The sequence below is a fragment of the Myotis daubentonii genome, chromosome 16, assembly GCF_963259705.1.
Source record: "Myotis daubentonii chromosome 16, mMyoDau2.1, whole genome shotgun sequence".
NCBI classification, from domain to species: domain Eukaryota; kingdom Metazoa; phylum Chordata; class Mammalia; order Chiroptera; family Vespertilionidae; genus Myotis; species Myotis daubentonii.
The window spans coordinates 50104624-50130599 of record NC_081855.1 but is presented as its reverse complement, the minus strand read 5'-3'; the positions used below and the strand labels follow the sequence as shown (position 1 = coordinate 50130599).

Here is a 25976-nt window from a genome sequence, read left to right as displayed (position 1 = left end):
CCAAGCAAAGGTTGCCCTCAGCGTCGCTGGGGGCGCGGGGGCAGGTGAAATGCTAAGAAAGAGGCAGCGCTTTCTGGTCAGAGGTTTTAGAAATAGAAAGAAGGGAGGCCAAGGGCTGCGGTGACCTCGCAAAGCACCTGGTCACTCTGCAGCCACCTGTCCCTTCACAGAGGCACCTGAGCAGCCTTTGCAGCTGGGTCCCCATTCCAATACGGGGTGGGGCCCCGGCCGCTGGGAGTGAGTTCCTGCAGCGGAGAGGTGAAACAGAATTCAGCTGTCAAAGGGCAGTCCTAAGCAGAACACCGTTCCCTCTGAATCATCCCTTTTGTCAAGGGTTTAAAAAAAAAAAATCCAGCACCCCCTTTCCCCCCGAGGCACAACCCACCCTGGAAAGTGGAGGCACCTGAGCTTGTGGGAAACAGAGACGCCCAGCTGGCACCAATCAGAGGGTGGGGATGGGAGGAGAGGAGATGGGGCCATTGTCCAACCTCTGCGGAGGGTGTATAAAAGGCATCCACTGGGGGAAGAGCCACATCCTCCGCCCAGGCCAAGTCAAGCTCCTGCCCGCACCTGCTCTCCATCTTCTCTCATCATGAGCCTTCGCCTGCAGAACTCCTCCGCCAGCTATGGAGGCGCGTGCCAGCTGGGGGGAGGCCGCGGCATGTCCAGCGGCTGTTCCAGCCGATTTGTCTCTGGGGGATCCGCTGGGGGCTATGGCGGCGGCATGAGCTGTGGCTTCGGTGGAGGGGCTGGTAGTGGTTTCGGAGGTGGCTTCGGCGGTGGCTTTGGAGGTGGCTTTGGAGGTGGCTGCGGTGGGGGTTTTGGCGGTGGCTTTGGTGACTTTGGTGGTGGCGATGGCGGCCTCCTCTCCGGCAATGAGAAGATCACCATGCAGAACCTCAACGACCGCCTGGCCTCCTACCTGGACAAGGTGCGTGCCCTGGAAGAGGCCAACGCCGACCTGGAGGTCAAGATCCGAGACTGGCACCTGAAGCAGAGCCCGGCCAGCCCAGAGCGCGACTACAGCCACTACTACAAGACCATCGAGGAGCTGCGGGACAAGGTGAGCCCTTGAGTGTTGAGGAGGGTCCCTATGTGCAGGGCAGAGCTGAGAAGGCCAGGACACGCAGTACCCCAGGGGGACCAGAAGATGCAGAGTGGATGGAATTCTCCCCCTTCCTGCTGGGGAACATTCTAGTCTTTTACTACCACGCGTCTCCACTCCTGATGGGCTTTCTCATGCCATAACGCCCCAAATGCGCTTTCTCCCATTCTCCATTTTATTGTTGTTCTTACTCGTGTCAACGTTTTTATTGCTTTCCAAACAGTTATGTTATTAGTGACTCACCCTCTGGAGTCCTAACCCCCGGAGTTATTTGGACACCTTGACAGTTTTAAAAGCCACGAAGAATGACTAAAGTCAATAGAGAAACGGATACAAGTTCACTCGCTGGGCTGGAAATACTAGTTCACTTTGTAGGGCCCCCTTTCAAGTGTTATTCTCAACTGGCTGCGGCCGGGTGGGGGAGATGGAGGCAGAGGCTTAGGCAGTGCTAAATCGAGCTTCCCTCCAAGCCTATCCATCATGGGTGATGCCAGCTTGTCGGAACAGACACCCACCTGCCCCTGCCCAGGCTGAGTCCCAGCTCTGCGGAGTGGATTTTCAGTGCTTCAGGATAGAAAAGTGTAGCCAAGGAGTCCAAATAGATGCATATATTTGTTTGGTTTTCCCTCTGCTCAGCCGGCAGACCAGCTCTGGCGCAGTGAGGAATTGTGTGCAGCCAGGTGGACTGCCTCCTGGCCTAAGGGAGTGGCCCTCAGGACAGTGGCCTAGAGAGGCTGCTAGTCTGAGGCCTTGGAGACCTGGCTGTCCAAAGATGTTCTCTTCTCAAAAGAGATCCGGCCGGCCCCTCATTTTACAGAGAAACAACCCAGGTCCAGCTCCCATGCTCTCTCAGCCCTCCTCCCCCAGCTCCTGGGACCTCCCGCGGTTACCTTCTGTGTTTTGCAGATCCTGGCAGCCACCATCGACAACAACCGGGTCATCCTGGAGATCGACAACTCCCGGCTGGCTGCCGACGACTTCAGGCTCAAGTGAGTTTGTTGTTCCCATTCACCGTTCCCCGCAGTCTCTTGTTTTAGACAAACGCTCATGACATTGGAGCTTCCCAGGAGCGAATGTCTTGGAGAAGTAGCAGAGTCCAGGGGGAGTGTCGAATGCCACCAATGTGTTATTTTTTTCAATTAAAAAAAAAATCCTTCAGGTATGAGAACGAGCTGACCTTGCGCCAGAGCGTGGAGGCTGACATCAACGGCCTGCGCCGGGTGCTGGACGAACTGACCCTGGCCAAGACTGACCTGGAGATGCAGATCGAGAGCCTGAATGAGGAGCTGGCCTACATGAAGAAGAACCACGAGGAGGTGAGAGGGGGCATGGGGCTGCCATGGTGCACCACCTCCCGTGAGGAAGGGGAGTCCAACACTGTGGCCAGACTCTGCGCTCCACTGTGGGACCTGGAAGGGCTTTCCAGAACATTCCAGTAGCATCCAGAACTAAGGAGAGGAAAGAGGGGGAGCCTCATAACCTCTCCCCTTCCCATCCCCACAGGAGATGAAGGAGTTCAGCAACCAGGTGGTAGGCCAGGTCAACGTGGAGATGGATGCCACCCCCGGCATTGACCTGACCCGCGTGCTGGCGGAGATGAGGGAGCAGTATGAGGCCATGGCTGAGAAGAACCGCCGAGACGCCGAGGAATGGTTCCACAGCAAGGTGCCCGGCCCTCTTCCCTTGAGGGGCCAGGGGGTGCCAAGCCTGCCATCCGGGCTTCTCCATCACCGTCCCCCCGTTTGCGTTTCAGAGCGCGGAGCTGAACAAGGAGGTGTCTTCCAACACAGAGATGATTCAGACCAGCAAGACAGAGATCACGGAGCTCAGGCGGACGCTCCAGAGCCTGGAGATCGAGCTGCAGTCCCAGCTCAGCATGGTACACCTGCGGCCCCCTGCCCAGCGGCCACCGCCTCCGGGCCTCCCCGGGGTCGGGCTCCCCTCACCCCCTCTCTCCTGCCTCACCAGAAAGCCGGGCTGGAGAGCACGGTGGCCGAGACGGAGTGCCGCTACGCCACGCAGCTGGTGCAGATCCAGGACCTGATCAGCAGCATGGAGGCCCAGCTGAGCGAGGTGCGCGCTGACACCGAGCGGCAGAACCTGGAGTACAGGCAGCTCATGGACATCAAGACGCGGCTGGAGCAGGAGATCGCCACCTACCGCAGCCTGCTCGAGGGCCAGGATGCCAAGTAGGTCCCCGCCAGCCTCTCTCTTGGGAAAGTGCCGGCGGGCTCTGGGCTGTGAGAGCAGGCAGCGTCTCAGGGATCAGGCCCTCGTGTCCCAGGCAGGAGGGGGCCTGACGGAGCTTAAACAGCCTGGACAAAGACCCAGGACCAGAGCTCCCCTGTCCTCTGGAATCAGGCTGCAGCGTCCATGCCTCTGACACTCTCATTCAGGCCTCTGCATGGGGCCAGGAGGACTAGGGACCGTGGAGGGAACACCCCCCATTGGAAAAACACGAGCTTGGATTCAGGTCAGCCCAGCAAAGCTCTTACAATGGCGATGTAACTGCCTTCGGACCATCTGCAGAGCTCAGGCCATCCTGTGGGCTCAGGGCGGGGTGGGGGTGGGACTGAGTGAACCAGAGGGAGGACAAAACTTCTGGCAAATGCCCTGCATTTGGGGGCCAACGGTACCTTCTCCTGAGGCCTCAGACAGACAGACAGACAGACCAGGCAGGCATCTGCTGCTGCTGCCCTGGGCTGAGGGCACAGTTAGGTATAAAGGCCCCACTCAGCGCTCCAAACGATGGTCTGAGTCGTTGTGAGGAGGGTAGTTGCTGACCCAGTGTCCTTTCTGCTCACGGCTGCCTCTCCTCTCTTCCAGGATGACTGGCTTCCCCTCCTCTGGAGGTAAGGACATGCTGGGGGCGGCTCCTGCTCCCCGACCTGGAGGGCCGCGGGGGGGGGGGGGCAGCGCTGGACTTCCCCATGGGAAGGGGTGGAGTGGTGGGGAGCATGGGCATTTGCTCACCTGTTTTCCTTTCATCACAGATGGCTCTGTCCCCCAGAGCCACTGGCTGTCTGGGAGAAAGCTGGCTCTGGGAACAGCCATAGAGTCCCCGTTAACTAACCCCTCACTGACCAATGCGGGGGCTGGGGGCCCTCCTGGGGCCCTGCCCTGGGCCGACGTGAGTTTCTCCAGCCTGAGCATCTCTCGCCTCCTTGTTTCCCAGGAACCACCGGCTCCGGCACTGCTCGCCGCCCTTCTGAGGTCACCACCCGTCGGCCTTAAATCTGCCGGACATCCCCTCCCTCTGTCTTCAGCATCCAGAGGGGGAGAGAGCTGAAGGGGCCTGCAGGAGAGAGGGAGGGACCTCGGGAAGCTCGGTCACCCCGCTCCCAGGCCCCCCTCTCCCTGGGTGGGCGCTCCTTGCTCTTCCCTCTGGGTCGGCTTCCTTTTCCTCCTGATCTGGCTGCTCTGATTTCTCTGCTTCTCTGCTAAAAAAAAAAAAAAAAAAAAAAAAAGAATTCAATAAAGTTTCTTCCCTTTTTGCAAACGTATTTTTGATTCTGGCCTGGTTTTTGTCGGTGGCACCTGATTTGAGGCTATGGGTGAACAGGTCACCCCGACAAGCTCAGCCCAGGGAGCTACCAGTAGGCATGCCAACAGCACCCAGTGCAACAGGACACACAGGGGCGCAGGGCAGGGGTGGGGGGAGTGGTCACGGACAATGGCACTCTGCAAACACGGACACGGGGCAAACTGGAGACACGTGGGGGCATGCAAGTCAGCTCAACACCCTATAGGGTGTCCAGTATAAGGCAGCAGCGGGGTGCTGTTGAGTCAGTTAGTGGGGAGATGTGGATGAGAGGTGTGGAGGGTGCTGGGCAGGCTGCAAGCGGCCAGTGCAGGGCTGCTTTGGGGAGAAGGAGGCCCAGGACAATTACCCCAGCCCCAGCCTGCTGCCTCCCTGCTCCCTGCAGGCATGATGGGCATCCCGACCTGCAGTGCCCCCTCAGCCTGCCCCAAGGTCCTGCCGTTCCCAACCTCTCAGTGAAGCAGCCACAGGCCTCCATGAGTGACCCGTGTGCTCTGCCTTTCTTCCCTGCTTCCCCTCTGCACCCTGCCCCCACCCCTCACTGCCTCTCGGGGTGTCCCAGCTCGGACTTGCAGCCTCCTCTTGCTCAGCCCGCTCCTTACACAGGGACTGGTCTCCTGGACTCCAGCACGGGCGCACTTCTCTTTGTCCTCTTGTCGGTGATTTTTTGTGAGTGAGAACACTCATGTCGTATGTTCATGCAAGAGATTCCAGACTAGAGGGGACAATAACACAGGGGAAAGGGATAATGTGCCCAGCACTCACTCTGTACAGAGAGCCTTTCATTCTTTATTTCATCTCTACAACAATCCATGAGGTGGCACCCTTGTGCCCATTGTACAGATGTGAAGGCTGAGGCTCAGACTGGTTAAGTGGCCTGCCCAGCATAAGAGCCGGGGTCCATGTCCCAGTGTGCTTTCCAAGACCGTGACTGGTCCTTTGTCAGCGCCAAGCGTTCAGCTCTGGGAAGCTAGGGGGAGAAACCAGGCTCCCACCTAAGCCCAGTGCTGAGGGGACAAAGACATCAACCACAGAGCATTCTCGTGGCCTCATTCCCAGGGTCTCGGAGCTCCAGAGCGGAGTGCCTCTGCAGGGCAGGTGTTGCACACAGGTGGCTGGTTGCTGTGCTGCCTGCGACTCCTGGCTGCTCTGTCTCTCTCCTTCTCAGCAAAAGCCGCCACCCTCTCCCCAAGGCTCCTCCCAGATGCATGAGGTCAGTGCACCTCTGCACTGCATTCCCCATGGGGTTGCGTGTCCTGCCTGGGTCCTGCAGGGGGCAGGCTCACTCCAGAAAGCAGGTCAGTGCCTCTGAGGCCATCTGCTGGGACACAGAGTGAGGGACAGGGCTCTAGACCTGGTCCTCCCCTGGCCTGGTCCCAACATGGCCTCATGTTGGGCAGCTGAGCATGGGGACGAGCAGGGCATGGCTGAGGACGGAGCAGCAGCCCTGGGACGCCGCTGGGTGCCTGTTATCTCTCTGTCTTGGGTGACAGCCTTGAGGGTCCACAGAAGACCTAGGGTGTGAGATAAGGGTGTCCAGGTCTTCCTGGCAAGGGGAATCTCAGCCTTCACTTCTGTACAATGGGCACAATGGTGACAACTCATGGATTGTTGTAAAGATGAAATGAAATGAAGAATGAAAGGAGCCCTGTGCAGTGCTGGGCAACATTATCTCTTTCCCCTCTGTCACTGTCCCCTCTAGTTTGGAATCCCTGGCATGAACATACAACATGAATGTCCGCACTCACACACACCCGAGGGGAGTCTGGGGAAGAGAGGAAAGGGACCTCCCAGGAGGGCTGTGGCCCATGGCACTGCACCCGCCTCCCTGCTGGGGCCCCTGCCCTCCCTGCCTGGGTCTGTGCATCCCCGGGGCTCCTGGGAACTTGACCCCTGGTGGGCGATGTTCCTGAGCTTTCGGCGCCTGGAGTGGGCAGGCTGTGTGCATTGCTTCCCTTGGAGCAGCTGCTCGGGGAGCTACAGAGTTTGGGAGGAATCAGGTGGGTGGGTGATGGCTGGGTGGGTGCTGCTCTTGGGGGTGGAGGTTTGGGGAGTTGGCCGAGAGCTGGCATTCACTCTTCTGGCCCATTTTTATAGACAGCCGTAATAACCCCGTGGCTTCTTTCATCCCAGGATCTCAGACCAGGTTGAAAGTAGACTCCACAGTATAAACGGTGGTTAATTACAGCCCAGAGCCCACAGTCCGGCTGGCAGATACCCCGTGAGAGCCACTGCACACCAGGCCCTGTAAACGCAGCTGGTGGAGCCCCACCAAACAGGGAAACCTGCGTTGTGGTTCGGTTAAGTGGTACCTGCGTCAAGGGGACGCGGAGACTGCGGTCCCAGCTTCTTTCCCCAGTGGGCCTGGCTGTGGGTCTCCCACAGACCACAGGTTCTCTAAGCACAGCAGGGAGAGCAGTGACAGCGCGGGGACTGTCCATAAAAGCTGGGTGGGGGGAGTAGGACGGAGAGGGCCTGAGCAGGAGGCCCTGACTTCCAGCTGGGAGCTGTCAGCCAGCAGAACCGCGCAGGAAGAGCTGGCCTGCGGGCGAGAAGGCAGAGCCTGGCGTGAGAAAACCAGGAGGTATGGCTTAAGACTGGGGTCAGGGCGGCTCTCTAGGCCTCCCCCATGGCAAGAGCAGTTTGGAGCAGAACCCTGAAATCCCAGGCAATTGCCAAAACCATATTCTGGGGAGGGGGTTACCTTTGTATTTTGGGGGAGAGGAGAGTTCCAGGGCAATTCTGGCCTGGCAAAGGGGCAGTTTGGAGGCCTAATCAGGGTAAGGCCCAGGCCCAGCGGGGACTCAGGACCATGCACAGAGCAGCACGTGGGCAGCTGGGTGCCCGGGAGCCCCACAGACCCTAGGGCCATGGGAGAAACCCCTGCTCAGGGCCCTGGCCAACTCGTCAGCAGGCTCTGGGCTCTGTAGAGGGAGTGGAGAAAGACCTCCTAGGTGACCTAGCGTGTGTCCGCACTGTCCTGAGCTTGGTGAGGCCTGGCGACAGCAGGGGTGGGCAGAGGTTTGGGGCACAGGCTCGGGGAGTGAGAAACGGAGCAGAGATGGACTTGCCAGGTCTTGCCGAGGAAGGTCTGAGTCACCCTGCTCCAGGCAGCTGCCATGGGGTGGATTGTCACTGAGGTGGCCAGGACGACAGTGAGGACAGCGCCGCACGTCCGAGTCGTGCTCGCTGGGCCTGCGAGGGTAAAAACGCAGCCACCCCGAATAGGGTACAGAGAACAGGAAGATGATTTTCCAAAGGAAGTCAGATACACCGGTCCCCAAGACCAGCCAGTCACGGGACAGGCCACAGGGGGTGGAGGGAAGAAGTAGCTGTGTTGTGCTTGGTCCAGGTGCTCAGCCGGCGATGCTTTCTTACCGAGGACTGCCAGAGCGCCCAGTGACATCGGAATGACAGATGGACACTTTTTAGTATAAGTATGTCCCAAACATCGCCTGCATGCTCATTTGTGAAATCCGGTGACCCTATCCTTGGCCGGTCTGTGAACATCCCCGAGTCTTCCGCCGTCGAAGCAGTAAGCAAGACCTTTCTCCAGTTCTCTGGACAAATTAAATGGGCGGCTTAAAATGTCTTCATTGAAGATTTTCTCCTCCCATAACGCTCCCTTCACCTTTGTGTGCCTGCCATGGCATGCCTGCACTAGACCTGACAGCTGGCAGTAGCTTTGGCCCAAGCTTTCGATGTGGTTATTTGGCACAGAATAGAGAGTAACCCTGCTTTCCTGGGAGGGGCCGGAATTGCAGGTGCTTTGTCACTGGGACACATTCTTGGTTAAAAGGAAGAAGCAGTGTGTGTGTGTGTGTGTGTGTGTGTGTGTGTGTGTGTGTAAATGAGATCGGTGTGGGTCTCCCCATTTCTGGGTGACTGCTGGGTAGCGTCTAAAGAGGTTAAGACATGGGCCCTGACCGGAGAGCTTGGTCGGTTGGCACATCCTCCCAATATGCCTAGGTCACGGGTTCTGTCCCAAATCAGGGCACATACAATCAACCAATGGATGCATGAATGAGTAGAACAACCAGTCAACATCTCTCTCTCTCTCTCTCTCTCTCTCTCTCTCTCTCTCTCTCTCTCTCTCTCTCATTAAGAAAAATTAATTAAAAATAAAGGGGTTAAGACACGGGGCCAGCATTCCTTAGATGCCTGTTACGGTGGGAAATTCTGCAGGATCTGTGTGTGTGGACGTCAAAGGTGGAGCAGGCAGCAGGTGACAACCAGGAGGACGAAGCCTAAGGCAGCAGGACACTGAGAGGCAGCCATGGGCTTCCTGAACGATCTTGGTCCCCTTGGGGCCCAGTGGCAGGGGACGTGGCTGCTCCATGGCCCACGGTCTGCTTCCTCCGATGGCTGTGGGGCACTCTGGTGTGGTGGTGGCTGGCATGCTCTGACCACAGCCCAGAGCAGCAGGGAAAGGGGGACTCTGCTCAGAGAACCCATCTCCTCCAGGGCACACCATGCCGAGCTGTGCCCGCGGCCATCTGCACTGAAGGGACTGCTCAGGGCTGGGCAGAAGGAGACTCAGGCTTGACTTCTCAGCTCTTTGCCCACGGAGAGCCCCAGCTTCTGGATGTAAACTCACTTATGGACGGAGACTTCTTTTTACCAAAGAAGGAGCCACAATCTCCGTGGCTGACTTTGAACTTGGTGGCCTTCCCCGGTGGACTGGGGAAAAGCCAGGCTGTTTTCTGTTCCTGTGGCAGCATCTCCTCTCTCCCCGGCCCCTGAAGCTGGGGCCATGTGGGCAGAGAACGCGCCGTCAGCTTAGTAGCCCTGATACCAGCACTGCGCCTGCAAGGCGGGGGTGGGGTGGAGATGGGGGTGGGAGTGGTGGCTTTTGGGAGCTTCTAGAGCAGTGATGGCGGACCTTTTGAGCTCGGCGTGTCAGCATTTTGAAAAACCCTAACTTAACTCTGGTGCCGTGTCACATATAGACATTTTTTGATATTTGCAACCATAGTAAAACAAAGACTTATATTTGGGATATTTATTTTATATATTGAAATGCCATTTAGCAAAGAAAAATCAACCCAAAAAATGAGTTCGCGTGTCACCTCTGACACGCATGCCATAGGTTCGCCATCACTATTCTAGAGTAAAGGTCAGAGGCCAGACAGAGAGTCGTGGCTGATGGGGTCCCTTTAGCCCTGGACACAGCCCCAGCCACTACCTCTTCGAGCAGCTGTGTTTCCTGGCACAGCTGGGTCAGGCCTCCGAGTCAGTGTCCCATGAAACCAGGGGGAGCGGTTTGTGTACTGGACACAGTATTTGGGGCTCAGACGGCAGGGGCTCTAAGAACAGTTTTGATCTCTTAAATCTGTGAAATGAATTCCTGTTTATCAAGCACATGTCAATAAGTTCCCACAATCCTGTGGTTTTGTGATCTCCATTCACCTCTTGGGAAAGCAGAGGCTCAGCTGGATTGAGTAGCTTGGCCTGAGGTCTTGCTGAGCCCAGGACCGGATTTGGATATAAAACCTGATGCATGGGCAGCCCTGGTTTACTAAACAGTGGACAGGCGGGTGTCCTCCAGGGCTGGCTGGCCAGGAGAGGGAGGTGGGCGGTCCCTGGTGCGGTCCTGGGGGGTGAGCGGCTCTGTGAGTCCGGGCTCTCTCCTCCGATACAGGTAGAGCATCTGTTCCACGCGGGCCTCCACCTTCCCATGATGGTCCGGGATTCTGGATACAGGGAACAGAGGAATTCTTCCCACGAAGCTCCCTCCGCACTTGCCCCTGAGAGGTGGCCTTGAAGCCTGCAACATGGAGAAAGACAGGGTCCTGAGGGCGGCTGAGAGACCTTCTCTGGCCAGCTGGCCACCTGCTCCGGGAGGGGTGCGTGCCTCTGCTCAGCCCTGGAGACCCCTGTGGGGCGCTGGACCGCCACGGCCCTCCTGCGCGGCTGAGAGTGAGGATGGCCAGGGCGGCAGACCCCCGCTTACTCAGTTGTCCCGAGAGAGACCTGGAATCAGCTTCAGGTCTGGATTTCACAAGAAATGAGCCAGCAGCGTCAGCCAGAGACCCCAACAGAGAAGAGCCACGCCAGGGGCTTGGGAAGGGCTGCCTGCAGGACGAGCCCCGGGTCACAAATGAGGTAAATCGAGGCATGGATGTATTGAGGACTTGCCTGAGAGGCCCCACAGTGCCCACCGGACACTGCACCAGTCATCCTAGGAAACAAAGGCGGTGCTTATAGGAGGTCTGGACAGAGCCCAGTCCCTGTCCTGATGGTCCAGTGGGTCTCAACTGAAGGCGGTTTTGCCTCCCGAAGGGATATTGGCGACGTCTAGTGACATGTTTGGTTGTCACAGCTAGGAGGGGGACATGTCTGTAGATGCCAGGGATGCCGCTAACATTTCACAATGCACAGGGAGCCCCCACGACAGAGAACTCTGGAGTCCGAGATGTCAACAGCGCTGAGGTTGAGAAAGCCCGAGACGTCCCGTCCTAGACCCTGCGGGCAGAGCAGGGAAGATGGGCAGCTGGGAGGAACCGTGGCTGAGGCAGCCGGGGCTCTGGAGGCCGGCTGCCCGCTCCCAGTCCCGGAAGGAGCCCCCCAGGTGCAAAATGGGGCACCTCGACAGGAGGCCCACTGCACTGGGCGAGGTGCTGTGCCCCACAGCCAGCCCTCCTGAGTAATGCCAGAGAGAAGCTTATAAAGTGTTTTAAGAGGCTGGTAAATTACAACCCCAGAAGCACATAAATGCGCCCATAAATGCCAGCCTTGCGCAGCAGGCCTGCGTGGGAAAGCCCGCGTGGGGAGGCAGGGACCGCATTTACCTTTGCTCCTCAATCCCCAGGCTCTCCCCCCGGCTCGCTTACCTGCCTGGCGGCACTTTGTTCCTCTTACTCCTTCCCTGTCCAGAGAGTCTGCATCGACCATCTCTGTACCCAGTTCAGGGACTGGGGTGGGAGGAGTGGGGCGGGGGGGTCAGAGCCGGCCATCTTGGGGTCTTGAGTCTACCCTCCTAGGTTTAGAGAACTGGAGGCCACAAAGGGAACCACCCTCCAAAGCAGCCCCGTTTGCAGGCTCACTCCCATGATCCTTTGCTGGCCACAGCCATCAACGACCACCAAAGACCGTTCTCTTAGCTTCACCAACATCTCTACGGCACCCGATGGTTTTCAAAACACGTTTACTTCTGACTTTTGATTCAGGCCAGGCTGGCGATCGCTCCTGTCACGATGAAGGCACTGGGGAGGCCAGAGAGGGGGTGACGTGCTCAGCAGATGATCAGCAGAGCCAGGATTTGAACCTGGGTCTCCTGCCCCTAAATTCCGGGTGGTGGCACTTGACCTTGGTTGTGTGGGGGACGAGGGCATGGGAATTGGGGTCTGAGAGCCTTGGTTTCAGATCCGGGCTCTCTCCTCACAGCCCATTTACCTTGAGCAGCTTTTTATTTATTTGTTTTCTAACCATTCTGAGCCTCAGTTTCCACATTGGCGAAATGGGGACACTACCAGCCACTTCCCAGGCCTGTGGTGAGGTGGAAACGGAATGATTCTAGCCAGGCCCATAATAGATGCTCCATGAATTTTAGTTCTCTTTGCTCCTTTTCCACCATCCCGGTGGCCCAGGCCCAGGTCCGGGGTGAGGAGGCGAGGGGTCGTGGGTGATGGTGACAGATGGACAGACTGGGCTCCTCAGGGGAAGGCACGCAGACAGGGCAGGGACCAAATGCCATCCGTGAGGCCACTCCCGGTTTATGGGATCTGGTGCAAAGTCTTTGAAGAGGCAATAAAATTCATATTCTGCTCCGAAGTGACAACAGCCGAGAGTCCGGACTTAGCCAACCAAATTGAACAATTTTATTTATTTTTTTACAAGGCAGGGAATGCTGGATGGGTAGCAAAAAGTCACGTTCTAATGCGATCAGCTTTCTGGACTAGGACTAGGCTTTCCCAAGAGTAACACGCCAACACCCTACAAAGAGGGTATATAACCGCCCCAGAGAGGCCGGGAGAACCCAGAACCCCAGCTTCCTGCTCAGCTCCACCGTCCTCTGCTAGCATCATGGCCACCCAGACCTGCTCCCCGATCTCTTCTGGGTCCATCAAGGTCCTCTGTGGCCCGGCGGGCGGGCTCTCTCGGGTGTCCCCCGTCCGCTCCATGGGCTCCTGCAGGGGTGCTGCGGGCTCGGCCTCCTCCGGCCGGCTGGGCCTCTCGGGCCTGGGAAGCTGCTTGCCCAGCTCCTGCCTGTCCTCCGGGTGCTACCCCTCTGGCTTTGCTGGGAGCGGGGTCTGGCTCTGCGAGGGCGCCTTCAATGGCAGCGAGAAGGAGACCATGCAGTTCCTGAATGACCGCCTGGCCAACTACCTGGAGAAGGTGCGGCAGCTGGAGCGGGAGAACGCGGAGCTGGAGAGCCGCATCCGGGAGTGGTGCGAGTGTCAGATCCCGTACATCTGCCCCGACTACCAGTCCTACTTCAAGACCATCGAGGAGCTGCAGCAGAAGGTAATGGGGCCTGGCCCCTCTCCAGCCCAGCAGCCCCGCCCCTGGAGGGGGTCTGTCTCATACCAAGGGGCTACGGGTGGGACTGCAGCTCTTAGGGAATCCCACCCGCTTTTCTCTTTGGGGTCTTGGTTTCCTGGGGGGCCCAGATCGCTCCGTTGCTTGTAACCTGTGGCCACCCATTCCTCCCTTCCCCTCGCTGTCTCAGCGATAGGAAGGGCAACACCATGTACCAAGCCCCTACTGGGTGCAGGCACTGTGCCAGGCATGTTCCTCTCTGTGGCTTATTGGTTCCTCATCTGGGAGACATGGGCTTCCATGGAACAGATGTAGAAGTTGAAGTTGAACAGATGGAGTGACCGGTCAGCACCTTGACCAAGATCACACAGCCTGCCAGTGCTGTGTGCAGAGCCTGACTCCAGCTCCGCCTGGCTCTCTCCACTCCCCCTGGTGTTTCCCACTGTGCCACCCTGGGGGCTGCCAATGCCAGGACTGACAGCCACTGACATCCCTCCTAGGACTGACACTCCCTTCATACCTGGGCTCAGGGCTCAGGGCTGGAGATGGTGAAGGTGCTGGTGGCACTTAGAGGCCTGGCCACTGGGAGCCGAGCTACCCACCCTGCTGGGCCTTCTCCAGCTCACGGGGTGCCCCTTGTTCCCCAGATCCTGCTGACCAAGGCCGAGAACACCAGGCTGCTCCTGCAAATTGACAACGCCAAGCTGGCTGCTGACGACTTTCGCACCAAGTGAGTGGGCCTGGGCCTGAGGTTTCTGTGCTGCTCCCCTGCCCTGGGGAGCCGGAGAGGTGGGGGCGAGGCCAGATGAGACTGTACGAGGAAAATGCAGCATTAGCTCTGGATCCCTGCTGGGTCAGGGGAAAGGACCCTGTGCTGCTGGCCCCAACTCAGCCACTGCAGCCAGACAGCAGGCAGGGGCCCTCCCTGTGCCTGGCTCCTCTGCCGCAGACTTGGCAGGGCTCTGTGTGTGCAGGTACGAGACGGAGCTGGGCCTGCGGCAGCTGGTGGAGTCGGACATGAATGGGCTGCGCAGGATCCTGGATGAGCTGACCCTGTGCAAGGCCGACCTGGAGGCCCAGCTGGAGTCCCTGAAGGAGGAGCTGCTCTGCCTCAAGAAGAACCACGAGGAGGTAAGGCTGGTACCATGAGACCTCCCCATATTTCCCACCCAGCGGGGAGTCCCGGGTGTAACAATTGTGGCAACCACCTCCCCAGGAACTCCAGCTGGCACTTATTCAGGACTTACTGTGTGCCAGGAACTTTGCATTTCATTTCATCCTCACCACAATCCCAGGAGGGATATACTATTATAAGCTCCATTCTACAGATGAGAACACTGAGGCACAAAGAGGTTAAGTCACTTGCCTAAGGTCACCCAGATCCCACACTCCTGCTCATGACACTAAAGCTCCATTTGGGCTGTCATGCCTGCTAACAATCCTACTTGCTGGTACTTGCACCATCTCACCCTACTCTCCCAGCCCTCTGAGGAGGTCGCTCCAAGTTCATGAGGAGACGGAGGCTCAGAGAGGTTCAGTATCCTGTTTCATGTCACACAGCTGGCCACCGAGGGGGAGGAGGTTGGAATGCAGCTCAGCTGAACCCCACCCCCTGCATCCAGCATCCTTTTCATCACCTTATGGCATCTTGTCGGCTCCCTGCAGGAAGTCAACACACTCCGTTGCCAACTCGGGGACCGACTGAATGTGGAGGTGGACGCCGCCCCCCCAGTGGATCTCAACAAGATCCTGGATGACATGAGATGCCAGTATGAGGCCCTGGTGGAGAATAACCGCAGAGACGTGGAGGCCTGGTTCAACACGCAGGTGGGGCTGGGGCAGCCCAGGATCACCAGCTCCTGGGCTGGGGTTACCCTTGACAGTGGCTTTCCTTGGTCTGACCGCACTGGGCCCTCTCATTTCCCAGACCCAGGAGCTGAACCAGCAGGTGGTGTCCAGCTCGGAGCAGCTTCAGTGCTGCCAGACGGAGATCATTGAGCTGAGACGCACGGTCAACGCCCTGGAGATCGAGCTGCAGGCCCAGCACAGCATGGTGAGTGGCCCCTGCTGAGTAGCTGTCCATCCCTGGTGGCAGGCAGGCTCTTAGACGACCAGGGGGCATGATCACAGTGACACGCAGAGTCCCAGGGCCGTGGGTGTCTGGGTGGGATCCCTCCTGTTGGCAGCTCTCCTCTTTGCCATTGCAGCGGAACTCCCTGGAATGCACGCTGGAGGAGACCGAGGCCCGCTACAGCTCGCAGCTGGCCCAGATGCAGTGCCTGATCAGCAACGTGGAGGCCCAGCTGGCCGAGATCCGCTGCGACCTGGAGCGGCAGAACCAGGAGTACCAGCTCCTCCTGGACGTCAAGGCCCGGCTGGAGTCGGAGATCGCCACCTACCGCTGCCTGCTGGAGGGAGAGGACTGCAAGTGAGTGGCCAGGGTCCTGGGGAGTCAGGCCTGGGGGGGAGGGGAAGGTGCACATAGACCCACCCCCAGGGCCTGGCTGGCAGCATCAGCCCTGGGATGGCTAGTGCACAGATGAAAGGGGAGAGAGAGAGAGAGAGATTCCTTCTGGCCCCCGACTTGGGTCATTCATGGGGGGACAAGCCAGTCCAAGCTCTGTTTTGGCTGGGAGTCTCTAGTCTTCATCCCTGCAGCCCTCGCTCGGCACTGTCTGAGGCCGTTCATTGTTGTCACCCACGTGTTTCACTTGATCCCCTAAATCTGTTTAATATGACGTCGGTGCCAAGTCCCGATGCCTGACCTGATACGATTTCATCTCCCCAGGCTGCCTCCCCACCCTTGTGCCACGGAATGCAAGCCTGCCGGTAGAGTTCCCTACGTCTCGGGCATGTCCTGTGCCCCGGCTCCCTAGGGCAGCACCTAGATTCGCACCATCGCCGAGGAGATCCGAGATGGGAGAGTCACTTCCTCCAGGAGCACAAGCAGGCCTGCCCGCTGTGCCCAGCCGCCCAGCCCAGAGGGTGGGCCCTGGCCCACAGTGGGGAGGCCACCCCTGTGGCTCCCGGTTCTCAAAAACCCCCCTTCCCTAGAGGGGCTCCCCGCTCAGCAGGCTTTTTCTACCGAAATACTTCTTATATTGTGCTTCTCCATTTCACTGCTTTCATGCATGCAAAACTAGGTTTCCCTGGAAATGTACCCAATAAAGTGTGTTCTCTTGGCATAGCAAATGCGGCTCTGTCTACTCTGACGTGGTTAGTTCTGGGGGTGTTTGGTCAGGGGTTGCACTGAAGGTGTGGGATTTGGTGTCAGGTCTGTCTTCACTGGTGCTGGGTGACAGGAAGTGACGGGGTGATTAAACATATCGAATAACAGGGATACCTCAGGCCCTGGTCCATGAGCCCAGACACCGACCCAATCAGGATGGGCGCTGGCCACACCCCCCAGACTTGTTGGCCCTGCCTGTGGGTACCCACCTGGGGAGACCTCAGAAGAGGCAAAGGCTCCCTGGCCAGTCCTCCTCAGTAGTCCTGCCTAGATCTGGGGGTTCTCTCTCCCTTCCCTTTAACTTCTCCCTTGCCTGGAGCCCTTTCCCCTGCTCACCCACCCTCAGACCTGGCAGGGGGACAGTTTAGGAGAGGGGGTTCCAGGACCAACCAGAGAGAGGCAAATTACAGGCTACCAGGCTGGGCCAACCACCCCTGGGAGCGGAGTTGGAGTGACTTGGGGTATGAAGGTGGGGGGTGAACTCATGTCCACAGCACTGGCTACAGAGCCGAAGTGAAAGGTGATGGGGACAGTGACATGTGTGTGGCAGGGGAGGAGGGCAAACTTCACAATGGGGCAGAGCTCAAAGTGCCCCGGATTCTTCTGGTTGAGCTGTGCCCATCTGAGCATCGAGCCTAACCATGCCAGGACTTGCTTCCCTCTGAGCTGAGGAGCATGGCCTGTGAGAAGTCAGAGGCCCTCACGCCTGCTTTATCTCCTGCTCATTCTTCAGTTAAGAACACGGGCCCAGAGAGAGCAGTGACTTGTCCCAGGCCACACAGTGGTGAGAGGGACAGGCCATGGCTTAGCTATTCAGACTCTAACTCTGGTACTCTTCCCAGCACACAGGTCAGGTTCTCACCTCTCTCTGTGTGTCTGTTTCTTTCTCTTCTTTTCTGCCTCTGAGCTCTTACTGGAGCCCAAGACCTCCATGGGAAAGACATGGGATGTCACCAGGAATTTGCTGCTCAACCAGGGGTGCAGCAAACACCTCTCGGATCTTAGGGAAGAGGTGCATGGGCAGGTTGGAGCATCTGCACTGAGCCTGGCTCTGTGTTTGGCAGTGGGCGCCCAGTCATGTTCTGTGACCTCTCTAGTGTTGGATGGTTCAACTGTGAAATGGGGCTGCAGGAGGCTCAGTGTGTGCAGCCCCCAGGAAGTGGTAGCAATGAGCATTAGTGTTAAATGAAGGGCCCCTGAGCTGAGTATGGAGAGTGGAAACCCCTGGCCCCCGAGGTGGGCCCGGGGTCTTGGCTTGGTTACACGGCAGGACACTGGTGGGGCCTGCACTGTTGGTCAGCAGTACCCTTGGAGCTAGACAGTGAACCCAAAGGCCTTGGCCTCAGAGGACTTGCTTGGCCTTGGTCAGGAGGGTCCTTCCATGTGGTCTCACTCTCCTCCTGCCCTGCGCTCTCTGGGCTTCGAACTCCTGCTCTGGGGCCTGCGGGCTGCGCTTCCTGGCTCATGCCTGAGGCTCAGGAGATGAGCGGTGGGCAGGGGGCACGCAGAGCATGCCACCCCTGTTTGCTGGTACATGGGAACAGCCAGGGATTGGACTGGGCCTTCTGTTCCATCTACAGCTCAAGCTGCCTGGCTACTGTGTCGGAGGAGATAGACCACACAGGCTTGTGACCTGACAATCACACTGTCAACTCCTCCCAGCGTGCAGTGTGTCTCCTTTCATGCACTCTCTACAGTTTGCAGAGGGAATTCACAGCCTCATGCCATGCACTCAGACAGCCCTGGGTGTCATGGGCGCTTTATTTCGGTAGCCTTGTCTAGCTCTTTATTAAGTTGTTTAGAGTCTGTGATGGTTAAGGAACCCATTCCTACTCTCACTCTCACATACACCTTCAACGGAGTTCCAGTTTAAATCACTAAGCTGTGTGCACACCAGAACTCAACTTTCCTACTGTGGACTGGACATGGACACGGCAGTGAATTGGCTTACGGTCTTGTCTCCCTTTGGGCAGAATGGCTTTTGGCCCGGAGAACACTTTGTTCTCTGCCAAAGGGGCTGGTTAGTCTGAGCAGGGCTGCTCACCTCCACAGAGATGCCTAATCTTTTATCGCTAAGTCTCTCTCGGTCTCCTCATCTGTAAGAGTAAGGATGGTAAGACTGACTTTGGAAGTACTGTATCTTTCTCTCTCAGTTCTCTACCCACTTTTTCTCTCCTTCCTTCTTCCTTCCCTCCTTTTCTATGCTCCCTTCCTCTCAAAATCCTTTCTTTGCTTCCTTACTTAGCACAATTCACCATGGGCAAAGCATTCATTCATTCATTCATTCATTCATTCATTCATTCATGTATATTGAGACACCTAGAAGCCCAGCACTGTGCTTGACACTATGGAGATTTCAAAACAAGAACCAGGTCACTCCTTGCCCCCAAGAATGTACAGTCTCCCTGAGAAGATAGGGCTGAAACACAAGACAATTTGAGGATATCATCGAATGGAGGGCCAACAGGCCAACCACTAGTCACTGCCATGAGTGTTTGGAGCTGGTAGAGTACAGCAGGGCAGGAGCAGGGGGCAGGCTCCTGAAACATTCCCAGCCTCAGTTTATCCATCTATTAAATGGGGATATTGGTGATGCCAATCTCATGGGGTTGTTGTGAGGAGTGAATGAGAAAATGCCTGGAGAGAGCTCAGCACAGAGCCCGGCAGGTGCTCAGTGCTCAATGAATGATGGCCGATCCCACTGGCTTGTTATTACAAGGACTATGTGGGAGAGAGAAATGCCTTCCAGGTAGCACAGGTGTGGAAGCCTGCCTGGGAACCCATGTGACCCTCAGGCTGTATAAACAGCATGTGGCTTGCTGGCCTCCATGGCTGTAGCTTCTCTGGGCTCCTGGGTGTCTCCAGGAGGCTGCAGCTTAGCAGGGCTTGGGTGGAGCCCTGTACTCACCTGGGTGGGAAGCACAAACACCCAAGGAGGTGCAGCCAGGTTCTCAGCTCAGGTGTGTCCTTGCACCGGGGCATGGATTTCCAGGGAGGGAGAGGCTGAGGCAGCCAATGGCGGCCTGGGCTGGCGCTGGGTGGGTGCCGGTCACACCAGGCCCCCAGCGGTGGGAAGGGCATGGTGACTCATGGAAGCTCTGTATCTGAGGGCCCCAAGCACATGCACCTGGCCCGTGGGATGGTGGCCTGTGTGCTCAGAGACTGTCCGCACTCCCTAGTGACATCTGTGTGGTATTGAGGTGTGACTTCAACAAGACTCTACAAGTGTGGGGATCAGCAATCAGCGGCTGCCCTCACTGAGCATGAACCATGAGCAGGTGCTGTTCTAGAAGCTTCACACATATGTTATCCTCAGAGCAGCCCTAGGAAGCAGGGACTATCTTCCTCCCGGTTAACAGAGGAGGAAATAGAGAGGAAACAGCTGGCACATGGCAGGGCTGGGATTTGAACTCCCAGAGTTCACAGGTAACCACGATGCTGAGCTGCATCTCCTGGGACACCAGCGGCTGTTGGCCATCCTCTTGTGGAGTCCACCCTATTCTGTCCTTTCCTTTCTCCACAGAGCCCGGCCACAGGATTTTGGAGCTGCAGTGGAGGCTGGTGGTGTGGCGGAGAAGGCCAGGCCAGACTCAGGTTGGCATCTTGGTTCTGCCTGTCACTAGCGGGTGCCCCTAGCACGCTTTCATTGTCCTTGGGTCTTGGTTTCCTCAGTGTTGAGAGGGGGATAACAAGTTCGGCTCACAGGGCACCATGAGGACTCGGTGAGACCCCGCACGGGAAAGCACCGTGCGCCCGGCCGGGAAGGCTGCTGGTGCTCAGCCCACCGGCGTTCTCCTCATGGGATCCCGAGAAGAGTAATTAGGACCCGGATCGCAGGGCAGAACGACAGGCAAGTCCCATCGGCCTCCCTGACGAGGCCCCTCCCCAGCCACACCTGCCCTCTTGCTCAGCTCCCAGGCCCTCTTCCAGGTCCCCCTGGCTTGGCAGATGGATTTTCTGGGCAAATATTCCACCCGTGTCCAGCTTTCTGGGCATCCGTCCAGACAACTCCTGTTGCAGAGATGGAATTCCGAAGGCCAGGCGCTTTGAGCCTTCGAGGAGGCCTGTGAGGCAAGGCCACTCCGCCTGGCCCAGCAACCAGAAGGGAAGGCTTCTCCATTTTCAACCAGGGCCTGGACGACACCTTCCTTACGTGGGGCAGGCGCCTAGTTAGCCGAGCTCTAGCCATTTTGGCTGGAGCTGAGGCTGCAGAGCCAGAACGGACTTCCTGGCAAGGGAGGGAGTGGGGATGTGTTCATCGAGGCTCTGCTGCGTCCAGGGTGACCAACCGAACCCTTTTGCCCAGGACTGAGGGGTTCCCAGGGATCGGAGACTTTCAGCACTAAAACCAGAACAATCCTGGGGCAACAGCAATATCATATCTCCTGTGCTGTTCTAGAGCCTTCTGTATCTCCTTGGGCTTGAGGCCCCGCTTTCCTGCAACAACCAGACTTGCCCTTCCGACGCCCAGGAGCCAGCCCAGAGGCCTCCTCGCATCCGTTGGCTCATAAAAGAAGACAATACCGGAGAAAGTCAAGACCGACTCCCACACCTCTTCACGAGGAGGCTGAGGCCTGGGCTCTGATGACAGGCCCCTTTGAAGAACTGACGGAGACTGGGTCTCGCCAGCAGCACGGGGCGGTGGTGATGAGTCTCCACGTAGCCGCCAGTCCAACGGGGCTCCTTGTTTACGAGGCCGAGAAATGTTCACAGGAAGCTAAAGAGCAGGTTAATGAGGGGTTCTGATAGAAAGTGGTATTAACTTTACGAGGAGAAGACACTTTGTAAAGGCCAACGCCCACGGGGGCTGAGATATAAACCCGGGCGAGGAGCTGCGCCCGTGCATCGGGGGTGCCCAGCCTTGCAGCTCTGTCGCTTGTGTCCCGGTGCGGAGGCCATGGCTTCCAAATGCCTCAAGGCCAGCTTCTCCTCGGGGTCCCTCAAGGGCCTGGGAGGGGCCCACGGGGGCTCGCCCCGCGTGTCCACCGTCTACTCCAGCAGCTCCTGCAAGCTCCCCAGCCTCTCCCGTGGGGCCCGGAGTTTCTCCACCTGCTCGGTCGGGCTGGGCAGGAGCAGCTGCAGGGCCGCCAGCTGCCTCCCCGCTCTCTGCCTCCCGTCCGGAGGCTTTGCCACCAGCTACAGCGTGGGCGCGGGCTGGTTCGGGGAGGGCATCCTGACGGGCAGCGAGAAGGAGACCATGCAGTTCCTGAACGACCGCCTGGCCAGCTACCTGGAGAAGGTGCGGCAGCTGGAGCAGGAGAACGCCAGCCTGGAGAGCCGCATCCGCGAGTGGTGCGAGCAGCAGGTGCCCTACCTGTGCCCCGACTACCAGTCCCACTTCCGGACCATCGAGGAGCTCCAGAAGAAGGTGAGGGGTTTTGGGTGGCACTGGCAGCTCAGGAGGCTGGTGCCACCAGCACTGGACTGGAAGCCAGAACATCTGTGCTGGTGGCCCAGTTCCCCGGGGGCACTTCAGAGGTCACAGGGCCTGTTCACACTGTGGTCTCACTTGCTCCTCCCAGTAATCTTACGAGGGAGGTATCACCAGCCCATTTAACAGATGAGAACACTGAGGCTCAGGCTGGTTAAGTGACTTATTCTAAGTGGTCCCACTGGCAGTTAGTGGAGCCAGAGCTTGAACATGACTCTATGGACTAATTGGTTGTATGACCTTTGATATCATAGCCCAACTCACCTCTTCCTCCTCTTCCTCCTCCTCCTCCTCCTCCTCCTCCTCCTCCTCCTCCTCCTCCTCCTCCTCCTCCTCCTCCAAGGTAAGGGGATTGAATTTGATGTGTTGGTTCAGGGCAGGTTTCCTATAACTGACTCAGGAAAGGAAAAGCCTGTCAGAAGTTTCCTTCTCGCCCAGCCCACATTCCCTGAACATCAGCTGGCTTCTGAGAAGGGTCACTTATGACCAAGGATCAGAGTGTGCTGTTGGTAATAACCTTCCCGGAGAGCCCTGTAGCCTGGGCGATAGAAAGAGAAGAGGAAGCCATCATGCCCGGTCTTCCTGCAGCATTGCCACGCCTCCCCCTCTCTGTTCCAGGCTACAGGTCGCAGATGCACTGCATGGGCAGGGGCCCTAGTGGTTTCCTGCCCTGATCCGTGCAGCATGCCCATAAGCCTCATGGAGCCTCAGCTGCCAGGAGTCCAGGGATGGGTGCTGTCCTTTCTCCAACGGCAGCTCATGCCAGCTTTGGGGTGCTCCGGCCAGCAGAATGTCCTTTCTTTTACTGAAGTAACTTTCCCCCCACTTCTTGCCCTCCTCTAGACCCTGTGCACCAAGGCAGAGAACGCCCAGTTGGTAGTGCAGATCGACAATGCCAAGCTGGCCGCAGATGATTTCAGGACCAAGTGAGTGCCCTGCCTTCCCCTTGGTTGGGGCTGGTAATACTGGACATTGGTGACACCCAGACTCTGGGTTTTGGCTGCACTAAGTCACGGAGGCATTAAGGTGGACACACAGCACCAGGCCAGTCTCGGGTGAGATGTGACTTGGATATAAAACAGAAATGCAGCTTCAGTTGCCCTGTTACGTGCCTGCCAGGTATGAGATGGAGGTGTCCATGAGGCAGCTGGTGGAGTCGGACATGAATGGCCTGCGCAGGATCCTGGATGATCTGACCCTGTGCAAGGCTGACCTAGAGGCCCAGGTGGAGTCCCTGAAGGAGGAGCTGCTCTGCCTGAAGAAGAACCATGAGGAGGTAAGTATGGGGAGCAGTGAGCAAGGGGAGTAGGTGAGCATGGGAGTAGGTGAGCATGGGGAGCAGTGAGCATAGGGGAGTAGGTGACCATGGGGAGTAGGTGACCATGGGGAGTAGGTGAGCATGGGGAGCAGTGAGCATGAGGGAGTAGGTGACCATGGGGAGTAGGTGACCATGGGGAGTAGGTGAGCATGGGGAGCAGGTGAGCATGGGGAGTAGGTGAGCATGGGGAGCAGGTGAGCATGGGGAGTAGGTGAGCATAGGGGAGTAGGTGAACATGGGGGGAGTAGGTGAGCATGGGGAGCAGGTAGCTGTGGTGGGGAGGACAATGGGGCAGCCAGTGAGAAAGTTAGTGCTGACCTTGGTCTATGCCACAGGAAGTAAACTCACTGCGCTGCCAGCTTGGTGACCGGCTCAATGTCGAGGTGGACGCTGCCCCGCCTGTGGACCTGAATCGCGTTCTGGATGAGATGAGGTGCCAGTACGAGACCCTGGTGGAGAATAACCGCCGGGATGCTGAAGACTGGTTCAACACCCAGGTATGTCCTGGAAACAGTCTGCCAGGAATGACCTGGGGGCTCCCCATCAAGAAACCTGAGTTTGAGTCCCAGCTCTGATTAGACCTCAATATTCACCTTGGGCCGGTGGCTGTGGTCTAAGAGACCATGTCCTTTAAAATGAATAGTTTGGGCTGGGTGATCTGGAAGGTCCTTCTCAGCTCACGCTTCTCAGTGGCCTCTGTGGACCTCAGAAACTGTGTCCCCAGTGATCCTGACCAGGCCCCGTGTGTGTATGTTTCAGACCGAGGAGCTGAACCAGCAGGTGGTGTCCAGCTCGGAGCAGCTGCAGACCTTCCAGGCAGAGATCATTGAGCTGAGACGCACGGTCAACGCCCTGGAGATCGAGCTGCAGGCCCAGCAGAGCATGGTGAGTCCTGAGGCTGCTGGGGACCAAGCCTAGCTGCCCATGAGCCCCCCCAATTTCCATGCTCTGACCACACAGGCTAATGGTCAAGTTCTTGAGCATCAGAGAATTCCTGTGCAGAGAAGAGGGAACGAGAGCCCAGCCCCATTCACAGTTGCCCCAGGGGTAAAAGAGGAGGCTGTGGCAACCGACATGTCCAGGCAGCGGCTCCTGTATGTGTGGAAGCAGGTCCTTTCTGAGTAATTATCAGTTACTCAGAGATATCTTTTTGTTTTGTTTTTTGTCTTGTTAATCCTCACCTGAGGATATTTTCCCATTGATTTTTAGGGAGAGTGGAAGAGAGAGGGAAAGGCAGAGAGAAACATCAATGTGAGAGGAACACATTGATTGGTTGCCTCCTGCAGGAGCCCCAACAAGGGCTCAGGCCAGGGAGGAGCCTGCAACCGAGGTACGTGCTCTTGACCAGAATCAAAACCGGGACCCTTTGGTCCACAGGCTGAAGCTCTATCCACTGAGCCAAACTGACAAGGGCCAGAGATACTATTTTTAGGTCATTTTAGACCAAGATGGCTAGAGGGGCTAATTGGCTCATCTTAAGGAAGATGTCTGGTGTGGTTCATCCTGGCTCAAAGTGATTCTCTGAGCTTCTTTTCTTGGATTCCGAGGTCTCCGTGAGACCCAGATGGATTAGGTGCATCTTCCTTGCTCCTTCTCTGATCCTTAACCTTCCTCCTCCCTACACAACCCTGGTCCTTACAGAGAGATGCTTTGGAATCCACCCTGGCGGAGACGGAGGCCCGCTACAGCTCGCAGCTGGCCCAGATGCAGTGCCTGATCGGCAACGTGGAGTCCCAGCTGGCCGAGATCAGGGGTGACCTGGAGCGGCAGAACCAGGAGTACCAGGTGCTGCTGGACGTCCGGGCCCGGCTGGAGGGTGAGATCAACACGTACCGGGGCCTGCTGGAGAGCGAGGACTGCAAGTGAGTACCCCTGCGCTCTCATCTTTTGAACGCAGTCCACACGGTTCTGGGGAGACAGCGTGTGCCTGGGAAGAGCCCAGCCAGGAACCCTGGGTTTCCTTCTGGTCTTGTTACAAATGCATCACATGACCCGGGCAAATCTCTTTTCTCCCCTGGCCTCTGTTCCCCTTTTGGCAAAACAATGGGGCAGGACTAGGTGATTTTAAGTTACTCTGAGTTATGGAAAACAGCAACTGGAAAATCATTATTAATCTGATCTTTTTCTTTCTTCTAGGCTGCCCTGTAACCCATGTGCCCCGGAACCCTCGGCCTCCAAGTCATGCCTCCCTTGTCTTCCCGTGGCCTCCTGTGGTCCTGGCACAGCCCGCACGACCTGCAGCCCCCGCCCCATTTGTGTGCCCTGCCCGGGAGGCCGGTTCTGAGAGTGCCTAGGTCCAGAAAGCCAAGGCCACTGTCTCCAGGGCTTGGAGTTGGCCTCTAGTTAGCCCTAACCCTAAAGCCCCAGTCCCTTCTCATGCAGAGCCCAGGGCCTGGTTCTGGAGACCTCACCGCAAATACACGCCATAAAGTTTCTCAAAGCCTGTCCCTAAGGCTGGCTGCTCCAGAAGGCCGCAACTCCTCGTCATTTCAATGGGTGCCAGGGTCTCTGTTCTCGGGCTGCCTCTTGGGTCAGCATTTCCTTCTGGGTGCTGCTCCGGTGGGTCCTGAAATGCAACAGAGGGATTCAGAACAATAAAGTGCGTTTGCTCTGGCTCTCGATGCCTAAGTAGCACCATTCTGGATTGTTGGTTTGTGTCTCTGCTGTGTGAAGAGGGGTGACTCTTGGGCAGATGAATGGGGGATGCCTGACCATGTACTAGTATGATGCTGGGGATGACAGGGTCCCTGTGCTCCTTTTTGGGGTGGGTAGAGGTCTACAGTGGGGCTTATTGTTCAGCTTCCCTGATGAAGACCTTTCTCCAAGAGTCCAGTGTGGTGGCAGATGTTACCAGACCCGCCCTGCTATTCA

At 57.5% G+C, this 25976-nt stretch overlaps 3 protein-coding genes across 3 annotated transcripts; all 3 read left to right on the top strand.

Moving 5' to 3' along the window:
- The first annotated feature begins 546 nt into the window (after positions 1–546).
- On the top strand, positions 547–4608 carry KRT13 (keratin 13). The gene is made up of 8 exons (XM_059671002.1): positions 547–1063; positions 2012–2094; positions 2265–2421; positions 2609–2770; positions 2859–2984; positions 3074–3294; positions 3932–3957; positions 4281–4608. The coding sequence occupies exons 1-8, from the start codon at positions 593–595 to the stop codon at positions 4337–4339; spliced, it is 1305 nt and encodes a 434-aa protein (XP_059526985.1). The 5' UTR covers positions 547–592; the 3' UTR covers positions 4340–4608.
- An 8003-nt stretch (positions 4609–12611) lies between these two features.
- On the top strand, positions 12612–16317 carry KRT36 (keratin 36). Its single transcript, XM_059671000.1, has 7 exons — positions 12612–13112; positions 13775–13857; positions 14102–14258; positions 14793–14954; positions 15055–15180; positions 15335–15555; positions 15916–16317. Exons 1-7 carry the CDS (start codon positions 12672–12674, stop codon positions 16001–16003), a joined length of 1278 nt encoding a protein of 425 aa, XP_059526983.1. The 5' UTR covers positions 12612–12671; the 3' UTR covers positions 16004–16317.
- Positions 16318–21124: 4807 nt separating this feature from the next.
- KRT35 (keratin 35) lies at positions 21125–25734 on the top strand. Its single transcript, XM_059670999.1, has 7 exons — positions 21125–21724; positions 22631–22713; positions 22907–23063; positions 23441–23602; positions 23865–23990; positions 24747–24967; positions 25242–25734. The coding sequence occupies exons 1-7, from the start codon at positions 21254–21256 to the stop codon at positions 25387–25389; spliced, it is 1368 nt and encodes a 455-aa protein (XP_059526982.1). The 5' UTR covers positions 21125–21253; the 3' UTR covers positions 25390–25734.
- Positions 25735–25976: the final 242 nt, after the last annotated feature.

Bases quoted from the DNA above. Each gene is read 5' to 3' on its own strand.
- KRT13 (XM_059671002.1), top strand. From the start codon at position 593: ATGAGCCTTCGCCTGCAGAACTCCTCCGCCAGCTATGGAGGCGCGTGC. The intron at 2,095-2,264 runs GTGAGTTTGTTG...AAAATCCTTCAG, and splicing joins GCCGACGACTTCAGGCTCAA to GTATGAGAACGAGCTGACCT. The intron at 2,985-3,073 runs GTACACCTGCGG...CTGCCTCACCAG, and splicing joins TGCAGTCCCAGCTCAGCATG to AAAGCCGGGCTGGAGAGCAC.
- KRT36 (XM_059671000.1), top strand. From the start codon at position 12,672: ATGGCCACCCAGACCTGCTCCCCGATCTCTTCTGGGTCCATCAAGGTC. The intron at 14,955-15,054 runs GTGGGGCTGGGG...CTCATTTCCCAG, and splicing joins AGGCCTGGTTCAACACGCAG to ACCCAGGAGCTGAACCAGCA. The intron at 15,556-15,915 runs GTGAGTGGCCAG...TCATCTCCCCAG, and splicing joins CTGGAGGGAGAGGACTGCAA to GCTGCCTCCCCACCCTTGTG.
- KRT35 (XM_059670999.1), top strand. From the start codon at position 21,254: ATGGCTTCCAAATGCCTCAAGGCCAGCTTCTCCTCGGGGTCCCTCAAG. The intron at 23,991-24,746 runs GTGAGTCCTGAG...TGGTCCTTACAG, and splicing joins TGCAGGCCCAGCAGAGCATG to AGAGATGCTTTGGAATCCAC. The intron at 24,968-25,241 runs GTGAGTACCCCT...TCTTTCTTCTAG, and splicing joins CTGGAGAGCGAGGACTGCAA to GCTGCCCTGTAACCCATGTG.